Source organism: Ruditapes philippinarum, unplaced genomic scaffold (assembly GCF_026571515.1).
Source record: "Ruditapes philippinarum isolate M1 unplaced genomic scaffold, ASM2657151v2 ctg5574_1_1_1_1, whole genome shotgun sequence".
Classification (NCBI taxonomy): Eukaryota; Metazoa; Mollusca; class Bivalvia; order Venerida; family Veneridae; genus Ruditapes; species Ruditapes philippinarum.
This window is the reverse complement of record NW_026857459.1, coordinates 27435-41983: the sequence shown is the minus strand read 5'-3', so window position 1 is coordinate 41983 and position 14549 is coordinate 27435. Positions and strand designations below refer to the sequence as shown.

At 33.6% G+C, this 14549-nt stretch overlaps 1 protein-coding gene across 1 annotated transcript in view; it reads right to left on the bottom strand.

Moving 5' to 3' along the window:
* Positions 1-3139: 3139 nt before the first annotated feature.
* Positions 3140-14549, bottom strand: part of LOC132749812 (protein GPR107-like) — a gene marked incomplete at its 5' end in the record, with an annotated part of 34144 nt that continues 22734 nt past the window's right edge. Inside the window, 10 exon segments of the mRNA XM_060739715.1 lie at positions 3140-3937; positions 4843-5003; positions 5869-5916; positions 6547-6640; positions 7859-7989; positions 8189-8306; positions 8781-8854; positions 10923-11135; positions 12314-12412; positions 14089-14237. Of these exon segments, the coding sequence (XP_060595698.1) occupies positions 3829-3937; positions 4843-5003; positions 5869-5916; positions 6547-6640; positions 7859-7989; positions 8189-8306; positions 8781-8854; positions 10923-11135; positions 12314-12412; positions 14089-14237 (1196 nt within the window). The 3' untranslated portion in view covers positions 3140-3828.

Below are 14549 nucleotides of genomic sequence, written 5' to 3'. Positions count from 1 at the left end.
AAATTTATATTTCAAAACTTCTTTAAAAAATTTACTTATATTCATGTATTTTCTAAAATTTAAATATGTTATTTTTAGAGAGGACATTAATTTAACAAAAATTTTAAGTCCATAAATACACAAAGTTACATCTTGAACAGTAACTATTTGTCTTACTGTATGTACAAAGTATAGAAAAATGGTACATACTTTAATGCCATGTGTAAAAAAATTTGACAGACACATGTAAACAGTGTAAACTACTCAATGATTTATTTTTGGTTCGGTTTAAAGTCGCATCAACACATTAAAGGTCATATGGAAACATTCCAGCTTTACTCGTGGAGGAAGACCTTAGGTGCTCCTCTCTATATTATTTCAGGCACAAATAGGCACCTGAGTAGAATCATCACCGATGTTCCGTAGGCTAGCTGGATAGCTTTCCAACATGAAGAATCTGAACATGCGGTTCAAACCTACAGCAGTGAGAGGCAAGTGGTTTTAAGTCAATAATCTGAACCACCTACTCAGTGACATGAGTAAACAATTAACTGACATGTGAATTAAAGATCCTGTATGTTTTGTGATTGATATTGTTACTATGTGTATACCACACTTGCAAAAAAATGTATCTGTATATTACTATGCAAATAAAGTAATTTTCAAACATCGAAGAATATATAAAATGCGACTGCAAATATTTGTGCACATTATATTTAATCAATAAATTATATGCATTCATTTCTTATTGGAAAATTTGACTTAGAATTTATAGAAAATAAATTTCTAATTACCTCCCTTTATTTACATAAAATGTTAAATTCGGTAATATCTTTATAAATAATGCTTATTTGAACTTACAATATTGATAAATCTTAACTTGAGCATCATATTTATGAAATAAAACCATGAAAAAAATAATATGTTACAGGATCTTTAATAGCAATACATCAAAAAGACAAGAGGGCCATCATGGCCCTGAAATCGCTCACCTGTATATAGGCCCCTGGGCCAATGCCAATTTTAAACCAGGGACTTTTATTTGAACAAACTTGGTAGACAGCCATTAGAAGATGTTTCATGATAAATATCTAAGCTTTAACTCTTTGGGGTTTTTATGAGTAGTTTTTTTTAAGTTTTTACTATATACATATAGGAAAAAAACAATAACACCCCCCCCCCCCCATGATGGAGGGGCCAATTTTGTTTTGACCCCAGGGCTTTTATTTAAACAAACTTGGTAGACACTAACTAGAAAATATTTCATGCTTAGTATCTAAACTCTAGCTCTTTTGGTTTTTTAAAAGAAGATTTTTAAGTTTTTACAAAATAATGAGAATAAATGACCCCCTGGGGCGGGGCCAATTTTTACCCCAGGACTTTTATTTGAACAAACTTGGTAGAAATTCACAAGAAGATGTTTCATGCTTAATATCTAAGCTCTAGCTATTTGGGTTTTTTTAAAAAGATTTTTTAAGTTTTTACTATATACAAATAAGGAAAATCAATGACCCCCCCCAGGGCGAGGCCAATTTTGACCCCAGGGCATTGATTTGAAGAAACTTGGTAGACACCCACTAGAAGATGTTTCATGCCAATTATTTAAGCTCCAGCTCTTGCTATTTTCTAAAATAAAATATTTTAAGTTTTTACTATAAAGCTCCAGCTCTTGCGGTTTTCTAAAATAAAATATTTTAAGTTTTTACTATACACAAATACGGAAAATCAATGACCCCCCCGGGGCTGGGCCAATTTTAACCCCAGGGCGTTTATTTGAACAAACTTGGTAGACACCCACTAGAAGATGTTTCATGCTTAATATTTAGGCTCTAGCTATTTGGGGTTTTTAAAAGAAATTTTTTTAAGTTTTTACTACATGCAAATAAGGAAAATTAATGACCCCTCGGGCGGGGCCAATTTTGACTCCAGGGCTTTTATTTGTACAAACTTAGTAGACACTGTCTAGTTGATGTTTAGTGCCAAATATTTAAGCTCTAGCTCTTGCGGTTTTCTAAAATAAAATATTTCAAGTTTTTACTATATACAAATAAGGAAATCAATGACCCCAAGGGGCAGAGCCAATTTTGACCCCAGGGCATTTATTTGAACAAACTTGGTAGACATCCACTAGAAGATGTTTCATGCTTAATATTTAAGCTCTAGCTATTTGGGGTTGTTAAAAGAAGATTTTTGAAGTTTTTACTATACACAAATAAGGCAATCAATGACCCTCCAGGGCAGGGCGAATTTTGACCCCAGGGCATTTATTTGAACAAACTTGGTAGACACCGACTAGGTGATGTTTTATGCCAAATATTTTAGCTCTAGCTCTTGCGGTTTTCTAAAAGAAGATATTTTGTGGGGTTTTTTTTGGTTGCCATAGCAACCAGAGTTCTGCTTGGAATTAAATTCTTTGAACAATTTTTAAAGTTGACTACCAAAGGAACATTCCTGTGAAGTTTGGATGAAATTGGCCTAGTGGTTTATGAAGAGATGTTGTTTAAAGTAAAAGTTTACGGACGGACGCACGCACGCCGCCGTACGAAAAGCGATCACAAAAGCTCACCATGTCCCTTTGTGACAGGTGAGCTAAAAAAAGAGTAGAAGAGAAAAACATACAAACTTTTGACAATAAATTGAAAATTTTCTAAATTTACAATATATGAAATATTTATAAGAGTCATAAGACTACATAACTTTGTTACATTAAACAATATCACCACTCTTATACAGTTTAAAATTGTACACGCAAAATGTGAATGCATTTCTTAATGCATCATGACGCCACCTCCGTTGGGAATAGTGGGACATTTAATATTTGGATTTTTAAGCTATTGGGAAGGGTAATTCCATAAAGGGACAGTCATTAGTAAAATGCTCACTTAATGTCCACACACTACCAGTAAGACATATCTTTCGCTGTTTTGGCGCCAAAATTAAAACTCTAACATTAACCAAGCAGTGCTGTGACAGATTGAAGGTAAAACATGGCTCATTTCATTCCTGTAGTATTCTTTCTAACAGTAACAGGGTGATGATGTTAGAACTTTTTGATGCGAAAGTTTAAACATTATAACTCATATTACATCTTTCAGACTTATAGTTACCTATACATTATCTGTAAGTCAAATAGCAAACTAAAAAAAAAACATTTTTTTAAGGATCGTAAAAGGTGATATCTGGATGCATATAAACTTTCAGTATAATCTATTTTCAAGAGAGGAGTGATCATTACAATAAAAGACTGGTCATTTGGATATAAGTCAATATGTATAACTTTATGTTTGAGCACACAATTTCTTACATTAATAACAAAATGATATTATTCTTGTCCCTTTGAAAGTTAATAAAGTTCTTTTCATTCATGTTCGTTCTTTTTCACCATACTTCATTTTACTTTTCATAGAAAAATTTTGAAAATAAATGCACATATCGTATCACATATTGGTCATAAATTTTGGTGATCTGATATTTTTACAACAGTTTCATAGTATATTAAATATTGTCTATATGTACATCATAATACTGCTCTATAAATATAATAAATAAATTTCTTGTTATTTTTGTCCTTTCTGCTCCACCATACTTTATAATACCACATAACGATAATTTAGAAATTTACACATATCACTCATTGTTTATTACATGGAAAATTTATGTCTATGATATAAGTGACTGGAAAATTTATGTCAATCACACAAAAGTGACCGGAAAATTTATGTCAACAACACATAAATGACTGGAAAGTTTCTGTCAATCTCACATAATATGACTGGAAAATGTATGTCAATCACACATAAGAGACCGGAAAATTTATGTCAGTCAAACACGTGATGGTGACAGTTTATGTCAATCATACTCGTGACTGCTTTCTCGTAGTTTTGGTCCTGTACTTTCGTCACGGTTACCTTGATTCACCTTCTTTAATGTGTCCAAAGATGCCGATTTTCCGATTATTCTGAAAGTTACCAAATAAATCAAGATAATTACATGTATAGTCATCATCATGTCCAGTTATCATTAAGTTAAGATGCATTATTATGGATAATTCCAGGGTTTGTATTTCAATCTAAAATCAATATCTAAGATATTTATATACAACACTAAGTATTTTAGATGGATTTGTCCATCTTTTTACCTGTCTGTAGTGAACAAAAACATGAACTATAAACTTATGTGTCTATTTAAGCAATGTACGCATCACATCCAGTAAGTCAAAAATAGAATAAAATTGAGCTATCACTGAAGGGGATTATTAACCCAACCAGCAACTTTGACTTTTTGAAAAATAAGTGGTCTGAAAAAAGACTTTAACTCAACCTATTGTAAATGAAGTATCAAATGTGTACAAAAAATTATATTTAAATAAATTGCAATCAAAAACGGGATCTTCATTAAAAAAAAAACTTGCTATAAATCAAGTTTAATTACAATATCTCATTCCTTACTCTAGTTACTGTCTGAAAACCATTTCTCTATTTTTAGTAACAGAAACCTTGACCTCAGGGGGTCCAAACGCAATAACAAATTGACTCTTCATATAAGTTTGCTACACACCAAGTTTGATTACAATATCTCATCCCTAACTCTAGTTATTGTCCGGAAACCATTTTTCTATTTTTAGTAACAGTGACCTTGACCCCAGGAGTCAAAATGCAATACCAACTAGGTTTTCTACATAAGGATGCTATATACCAAGTTTGATTACAATAACTCATTCCAAACTCTAGTTATCGTCTAGAAACCAGGATGTGAACCGACATACGGACAAACTAACCAATCAACAATCTGACTCCTATGTACCCAACCCCCCTAAACCTTGTTTGTGGGGATATAAATTAGAATAAAATGTTAGATATTTACACTTCATCCATCTCCATTTCCTCGTCTTCCTCCGTCGGGACCCGCAGGTACGGATTGTCAGCCGCAGGTTTAAACTTGTAACCCGTTATTATGAAAAACATGATTGTTGCAAGCTCCCGGAATAATTCATTCAACCATTCGTATTGGAATGGCACAGTCATCTATAATGAGACATTAAACAATTTTGATTATAGATAAACAAAACCATATAATCAGAGCTACTGTTAAGCATGTCTATGAATATTTTGACTTAACCAATATTCCAATATTTTTTTTTTAAATCTATTGTTTATTTTTTATCATTTTAAGTACCAATGTTTATCTATGTAAGAATTTAAAAATTTAATACTTTAACACCTATTTGACCTTAGTAGAGCTCTCCTTTAGAATGGCTCTAATCTTTTGCTCAAACATATCAAAACTTTTTATCAGTTACAGACAAACTTGAGTTAAAGACCATCTCTTAATGAAGAACACGCTCTAAATAAAGACCAGTTTTTTTAATCTGTTCATTAATCAGAACAAAGTAACCCTCAAATAAGGACCACTTGTCTAAAAGGACGTTTTGATCTCCTTTAAGTAATTTTCATCTCCTTTAAGTGTTGCCTTGGTAGTGGTGTTGGTAGTTTATACTCGGGATCACAACAATAAGCCATATTGAATTTACCAGAGCACAGTTCAATCACCGCATCATTCCTGGGCGGGCTGATCAGCAGTTTACCAGTTCTAGTTTCCTTCACTTTTGAAAGGAACTGAAAATTCTGTACATGCCAGAGCAGAGGTACAGTGCGAATGACCGTAGAAAGAATTTCATGATCAATCACAAAGAAAGTGACCTGCGCCGTCTGGGAATCGAACCCGGGTCGCCTGATTCACAGTCCAACGCTCTACCTATTGAGCTTACCGGACGGCTTTACGTGTTGACTTTGTTCACAGGCTTGACTGAATATCATTCTTACACTTGATACACATAAACTTACACATGTAATCATAATAAAGTTATACAAGGGCAAAGAAAACACCTACCTTTAATAAATACACAATAATTCTTGTGAAATATATATAACACACAATCTGAAGTACAAAAATTTCAATATTAATGATAAAGTGTGCCTTTAGCATATAATTACATTTCAAGCTTCTTTTTTTGTGATGTTGTTCATCTTCTATTTTATTATTTGATTTTTTTAAGTTACTACATCAATAGACGAAAGTGAATACCTCTTGTTCTTAAATCAGATAAATTCAAACTGAACAAAGAAAAAATCCCTCTTGATTTTTTATCAAATTAATTTTTCAATGAAATAAACTTAAACTAAACAATGGGAAATAACTTGTTGATTTTCAATGAATTATATTTAAATTGAGCTAAGGAAAACTACTCTTGATTTTCGAAGGAATAAATTCAAACAGACTAAAGGGAAATACATCTTGTTTCAAATTCAATAAATTCAAACTGAATGAGAAAAATTCAACTTTATTTTTGATACAATTAACTTAAACTGAACAAAGGGAAATAGCTGTGTGATTTTCAATGCAATTTACGCAACCTGAACAAAGGGAAATAAATGCGAGAAACACAAGACATTTAGTATGTGTAATAAAATGTGCATTAAAAATATATGTTTAAAATTCTTACCATTAAAATCTAAACTCACTAATTTAGACAAGTAAAACACACTTGGAAAAATACACATTACTTACCATTATATAAAACTGTCTAAATAATTTCAATTTGGTGAGACTAAATTCTTCTTTGCCATCAGCTCTTGATGCCTCTTGCAAATGTCTTATTGACCTATAAATAGAAATAATTTATGTATTTATAACTGTTATTCAGATAGAAAACTTTCATTTATCATTTCAATTCATCATCTCTACAATCACACTTTAAAGCAACAACAACTTGTGATTTTAAATCTGTAAGTGCACTGTATATAGTACATGCTTATAGTTTCACAGGAAAGCAGTAACTTAGAGGTAAGAGTGTCTCATTTGCATACAAATTATCAAAGATTCAAGCGCTGAAATGCATTATGCTCCTGCTTCCACAAAGGAAACTAGCACTGGTATAACTTTACCAGGTAGCCTACTTGATCATGATTGCCTTATGTTTGGACTCATCAGTGTAGATTTTAAACTGCTCTAGGGACTTTTGAGCGCTTTATATGCTTGTAGCTATCCAGCTTGCTAGAAGAAATTTGATTGTTCTACTGATGTGCCTGCTTGATTAAAAATATGCTCTATGGGATATCTGAGGTCATCCCTTATATGTAAAGGATACAACCAGCCAAATTATCTTCATGGGTGCAAGTTAAAAATATCAGACAATCTAAAAACCCTGAATTAAGTAAAATTTCAGTTTCAAGAGTAGAAAAAAACTGAATTTCAGGAAAACACCTGAAAACTTGCCCCCAAGGGGTCTTTTTCGTGTTGTGTACTCCCCCTTTCAACAAACATATATCCCTAGTATATCTGCACCTACCAGACAACTGGAAATAGTATAGCTCCACAACATAACAAATCTAGTATATCTGTACCTACCAGACAACTGGAAACAGTATAGCTCCACAACATAACAAATCTAGTATTTCTGTACATACCAGACAACTGGAAACAGTATAGCTCCACAACATAACAAATCTAGTATTTCTGTACCTACCAGACAACTGGAAACAGTATAGCTCCACAACATAACAAATCTAGTATTGCTGTACCTGCCAGACAACTGGAAACAGTATAGCTCCACAACATAACAAATCTAGTATATCTGTACCTACCAGACAACTGGAAACAGTATAGCTCCACAACATAACAAATCTAGTATTTCTGTACCTACCAGACAACTGGAAACAGTATAGCTCCACAACATAACAAATCTAGTATTTCTGTACCTACCAGACAACTGGAAACAGTATAGCTCCACAACATAACAAATCTAGTATTTCTGTACCTACCAGACAACTGGAAACAGTATAGCTCCACAACATAACAAATCTAGTATTTCTGTACCTACCAGACAACTGGAAACAGTATAGCTCCACAACATAACAAATCTATCAGTATAAAAATCTCCTTCCATGTTGTATACTGTGACTCCCCTTCCTCACTTTCCTCTACAATAATCCACGCTATATTGTCTAAAATCTGGAATAACAAAAATTTATCACATAAATCAAGGCACAGGAGCTCTAAAATAATCCAGCCATATTGCCTAAAATCTGTAATAATAAAATTTATCACACAAATCAAGGTAATAAAGCCATTTAATAAAAATATTTATTACAATTTGAAATACATTTATTTCTAAGACATAAAGCAACTATGGTCATTTCAAGATAATCACCTGTAGGGGGATAACAATAAGGAAAAGTTTCTTTTCTCTATCTGACAGTACATGTTTGATGAATGCCCATCCTGCACCAATCAGAATGATTGTAACAAACAACAAGGCTCCTCTGGTCCTGAAATAAATCAAATATCACCAATCAGAACGATTGTTACAAACAACAAGTGCTCCTCAAGTTCTTAAATAAATCAAAAACCAAGTGGAATGTATGGGTAATATGCACAACTAGGGATGGTACTGATCACTCCTGGGAAGTTTCATTGAAATCCAACTAGCAGTTTGACCAGTGAAAGCCGGACAAGATCTTTCTATTAATAGCTTTGTCCGCCATTTTGTGCAGCAAAACGTACCTTGTGGGCGATATGCACAACTAGGGATGATACTGATCACTCAAGTGAAGTTTCATTGAAATCCTGCAAGGAGTTTGACCTGTGAAAGCCGGACAAGATATTTCTATTCATAGTCCTGCCTTATAAGAGAATCTGAGCTAGCAACATATATTCAATCCCACTATTATGCAGACTTCAGGCAACATTGACTTGCAGTTTATTCAATATACCTCAAAGATCGAACAATAAATACAACTTACAGATAGGCAATGTAGAACAGTACTGCCCAAGCTTCTTCATGAATACCCTCCTTCTGTATAAAATGGTAGTTTATCTGAAAATAACAACACCAGTACGTACTATATTATTAAAACTTCATCGTCTTAAAAATATCTGTCATATGTTGTGGTTCAGATCAGAATATCTGTCCCAAGGGGACCCCACCCATTGGGTGGTAACGAGGCTTGCTATCCTGGAAATTAAAGCCATTTCATCCATAACTCTCTTCTTACTTAAGCGTATGAATTTACAACAACGGCGAAATGATATCATCCTATGCACATAATTCCCTTCTAAAATGACATCATTTTAACGCGGTTCATTCATAAAATGCGCTTAAATGACATTGTTGTATGGCACCTGACTCATCTGGCACCCCCCATTCCAGATGAAATTTCCGACACAATTAAAACTCACGGAAACGCCAGGCTGCTATGCAAGAAACCTGTTTGATTCATTGATGATTATTGATAAAGAAATTTTACTACTTAACACTAAAACTGTTATGGTCATATAGAAAATAATCAGTAACCACATAGCACCATAGCACCAACTGTAGAGGTCTATCATTTCTGGCATGAATCCGCATCTGAGTAGAACCACCAACATTCCGTAAACAAGCTGGATAATTCTATCACATAACAAGAGCTGTCGGTAGGACAGCAACGCTCAACTATTCTTAGTGCTTGATAGTAAAAAAAATGCTTGATAGAGTTACCTCCTCCTGTCTACAGGTTGGGGTCATGATGGTGAACAAGTGTGCAAAGTTTCAAAGCCACATGTCAATGGACTTTGAAAATATTTGAACTATTACAAAAACTTTAACGTAAATTCTAAGTCGAAAAAGGGGCATAATTCTGTCAAAATGCTTGATAGAGTTACCTCCTCCTTTCTACAGATTGGGGTCATGATGGTGAACAAGTGTGCAAAGTTTCAAAGCCATATGTCAATGGACTTTGAAAATATTTGAACTATTACAAAAACTTTAACGTAAATTCTAAGTCGAAAAAGGGGCATAATTCTGTCAAAATGCTTGATAGAGTTACCTCCTCCTGTCTACAGGTTGGGGTCATGATGGTGAACAAGTGTGCAAAGTTTCAAAGCCATATGTCAATGGACTTTGAAAATATTTGAACTATTACAAAAACTTTTACGTAAATTCTAAGTCGAAAAAGGGGCATAATTCTGTCAAAATGCTTGATAGAGTTACCTCCTCCTGTTTACAGGTTGGGGTCATGATGTTGAACAAGTGTGCAAAGTTTCAAAGCCATATGTCAATGGACTTTGAAAATATTTGAACTATTACAAAAACTTTAACGTAAATTCTAAGTCGAAAAAGGGGCATAATTCTGTCAAAATGCTTGATAGAGTTACCTCCTCCTGTCTACAGGTTGGGGTCATAATGGTGAACAAGTGTGCAAAGTTTCAAAGCCATATGTCTATGGACTTTGAAAATATTTGAACTATTACAAAAACTTTAACATAAGTGGTTACGCCAACGCCGACGCCGACGCTCAGGTGACTGCAATAGCTCTACTTATTCTTATCGAATAGTCGAGCTAAAAAAATCCAATCCCTCGTGGGATTCAAACTCAAAGCAGTGAGGGGCAAGAGTTTTGAAGTTAATTACCATAACCACTTAGCTTATTGCTAGTTGAGGAAGACCAACTGTGCCTCTCTGTCCATTATTTCATAAACAAACACAGTTATCATACAAACATGTCAATTTTGTATTTATTCATTTTTTTATAATTTAGAAGAAGGTGTTACAATCTGCATGTCTTAATATGTTACCTTCTGTAAATAAAGTTATTATTATCATCATCATCATTTATTATCATTACTATTATTATTATTATTATTATCATTATCATTCATTATTATTATCATTATCATCATCATCATTATTATTATTATCATCATCATCATTATTATCATCATCATCATTATTATAATCATCATCATGATCATTATAATTATTATCATGATGATCATTATTATTATTATCATCATTATTATTATTATCATGATGATCATTATTATTATTATCATCATTATTATTATTATCATCATCATCATCATCATTTATCATCATCATCATCATCATTAAGTATGATACTCACAGCATGAAACAAGCATGATAAACTCTTCACGAACACCACAACCAACATCAGATAGTGCATCTTATATACGGTATCATCAGATTTACACAACACCGTGTTCCACACTATTGCCATGACAACATAGAATAAACTGAGAGCAAAGTAAAGTGTTGGTAACGGCATCACACTGGCCGACAGATAGTTACCATTCTCGTTCACCTCTACAATGTCAATCTGAAGTAATAGAAACAGTATTATAAATAGAGTACATGCAGTGTTTATTCTAGGATTCGAAAAATAGGGGGGATTTTTATCGAATAGTGAGAGATTATTACATTTGTTGATCTTTTTCCTTCTTTGTCTATGTAAAATTTTCCCCCTCCACCTAGGGGTGAATTCTCAAAAATATGGGTGAATCCCCCCATCGCCCCTCCTAGAATAGACACTGTACATGTATATTGAATAAGTGAAGGTTAAATACTAAATTTATTGAACGAGTTGAATAAAATAATATTACGTGAGCCTCTGGCGAGCATTATATTATTTTATTGCACTAGTTCAATAAATTTAGTATTGAATCTACACCAATGTAATATTCTATTTGTCACATATTCAAAATTAGAACCGCTTACAGATAAAAAGAGTAATCTTTCATTGACTCGTAAAGTAACGCTAACATTGCACGCTTTAACGCTATGTTTATATATAGCGCAAATGACGTCACCTCAAAGCGCCACAGTTTATGGGATAAAGTATCTAATGTCAATCTGAATATATAGAGACATGATGATACAGAGTCCTAAATTTAATCTATAATTAAAGATAGAAACATGATATGAGAGTCAATAAATGGTTAAATACCACCAAATGCACATGGAATTTTCAACTATACTCGAGTTAAAGTGAAATTTCATGAATTTGGAAAATTTGACCTTGAATATCACTCATTTATAGTATCAATGTAATTTTTTACAATAGGTAAAAAAACTCTCATCTACATTTATGCTGTATCCAGGAATAGAAGCTTCTGTTTATTGAGTTATATTTTAGAGTTTTTCACAAAGACTTATATGAACATTCATTCCCAAACACAAATCTATCCATATAGGATCATGAAATTATGTCAAATATATGAATTTCTGAAGCATATAATTATGAGCCATGTCACGACAAAACCAACATAGTACGTTTGCGACCAGCATGGATCCATCTAGCCTGCGCATCTGCTCAGTCTGATCAGGACCCATGCTGTTCGCTATCAGAGTTTCTCTACTTGTAAAAGGGTTTGTAAAATGAACAGCATTGATCCTGAATAGACTGCACGGATACTCAGTCTGGTCTGGATCCATGCTGGTCGCAAACACATTATGTTGGTTTTGTCGTGACACGGCTCAAATATTTATAGTACTTACTGAATAAGAGACTGTATTTTCACTGTTTTTGGTCTCACAGTTGTGAAAGTTCAGGGTGTACATGCCTTCCTGTGCTTCGTCTGTCACAGCCAGCAGAAACTGTAGTAGGTATAGGAAAATAGTAAATACGAGAAATGTGTTGAAACACCATGAATGCCCCGCATGCAGCCAAAATGTCAAATGTTATAATTTTTATTTCCAGTTTGTTTGCACAAACCAGTTTTTCATTCTAAGTTCAATGCCCTTAAAACTATTCAATATTTAACACAAATCATTTTTATACAAAGTTCAAGGCCCTGTAACTATTCAGTGTCAACCTTTTGCAAATTGCATATTTGTAGCCGAGATAATGATTAGAAATTGTGAATTTTTAAATCTTTTCCAAGTTCAAGGGGGATAACTGTCAAAAAACATCTGACCATGACCAAATTAGAACTTGCCTTGTATTTTCTAGTAAAATACCAGCACATGCAATGTCAACCTCAGACATACATTCCTATAAAAGTTAGAGCAGAAACAGTTCAAGAAGGATAACTCTGTCAAAATCACCTTACAAAAACCAAATTCAAACTCGCCTTGTATGTTCTGGTTAAATACTTGCACATGCAATTTTAACCTTATACTTCAACAAAAGTAAGATTGCGGAAACTGAAAATTTCAAATTTTTTCCAACGTTCAAGAAAGATAAACTTTGTCCAACATCATCGATCCATGACCAAATTCAAACTTATTCCTGAGATATATCTATACATGTCAAATTTGAGTTGCATGTGTACAACTGTTGGGGAGATAATGAACGGAAACTAAAAAAAAAATTTTTTCAAAGTTCAAGAGGATGAACTCTGAAATGAACAAAACATGAAGAAATTTGAACTTGACCAGTGTATTACTATGATATATCCATATCTTAAATATGAGTTGAACATGTACAACTGTTGGGGAGATAATGGACAAACACTGAAAGTTTCCCTTTTTCTCAAAGTAAGGGGGCATATCTCTGACAAAAAAATCATTGAACCATAACCAAAATACGAACCTGACCTGTGCATTTTCCTATGACATATCCATTATGTCCAATTTGAGTTGAATGTATGCAACCATTACCAAAATAATGAACGGAAACTGATGATAACCGAATGACAGAACAGAGTTATACTATATGCCCCAGCCATTTTATGGTGGGGGGGGGGGGGCATAAAACATGTAAATTTTACATGGTTTTGTTTATTTTGTTTGGTTTTACGGTGTACCAACACAATCTAAGTAATATAATGCCGAAACAGGAAAGATGATTTTGGCTATCCTCAGATGTTACAAATTTAAAGCATCAACAGGGGTCAAAACCGCCTCACCTGCTGTAGCTAAGAGATTCATAGACTCCAGTTATTCAAACCCATTTAGTCTTCTTTGATGATCATGATAGGATAAACAGTGGCTGCAATTCTGATGCCTCAACAATTTAAAGGCAACACCTCAGCCACAATGGTTTAAATAAATTTTAGAAAAGTGACTGCTGGACGGATGAACAAAGCAGCGAATATATAGTCTCTTTCCAGGGAGCTTTAGCCAGTGCAGACCATGATCAGACAGATGCGCCAGCTAGTTTTGGTCTGCACTGGCTGCATGGGTAGATTCAGTTTGTGCCACCAGCAAGGTTAAGGTTAAAATTCCTAATTAATAACTTATGATTTTTTTCTTTTAACTGGGAACTTTTTAAAGTTGTCTGTTAGATAGCAGAAAGTCTTAGTATTCACTGTAAAGATATGGAGACTTACATAGAATGAATAGATTTCTTTATTCTGTCCCATTGGTACCTCATTGATGATTGGTGAAGGTACAGATGCTGGCTTCTTGGTCTTTGCTGGCACTGGTGTGGTCACCTTGGCAACAGTAGTGCTTTCTGATGCAGCAGTGGTTGTGTTATCTGTAAGAAGATAAAAATAATCTTATAGGATGCCAGATTAGAGAAGACATGACAGGGGGACAGAGGCACTCAATCAATTAACCCCTAACATGCTATATAATGCTTGAATAAGACTTGTCCAGCTCATCTGTGATATTTTGCTAGAAAATGTTATAATCTTTAAGTTTTCCAATGTTTAAATCAATGATGTCACATAGTGTTTGTCATTTTTTATCCAAGCTGCATTTTTTTTTAATATTTGCAGATATTTATTTAGAAATGATTCTAAGCTCTTAGCATTATAATTTTACACAAGAGATATGTTAACGTTTG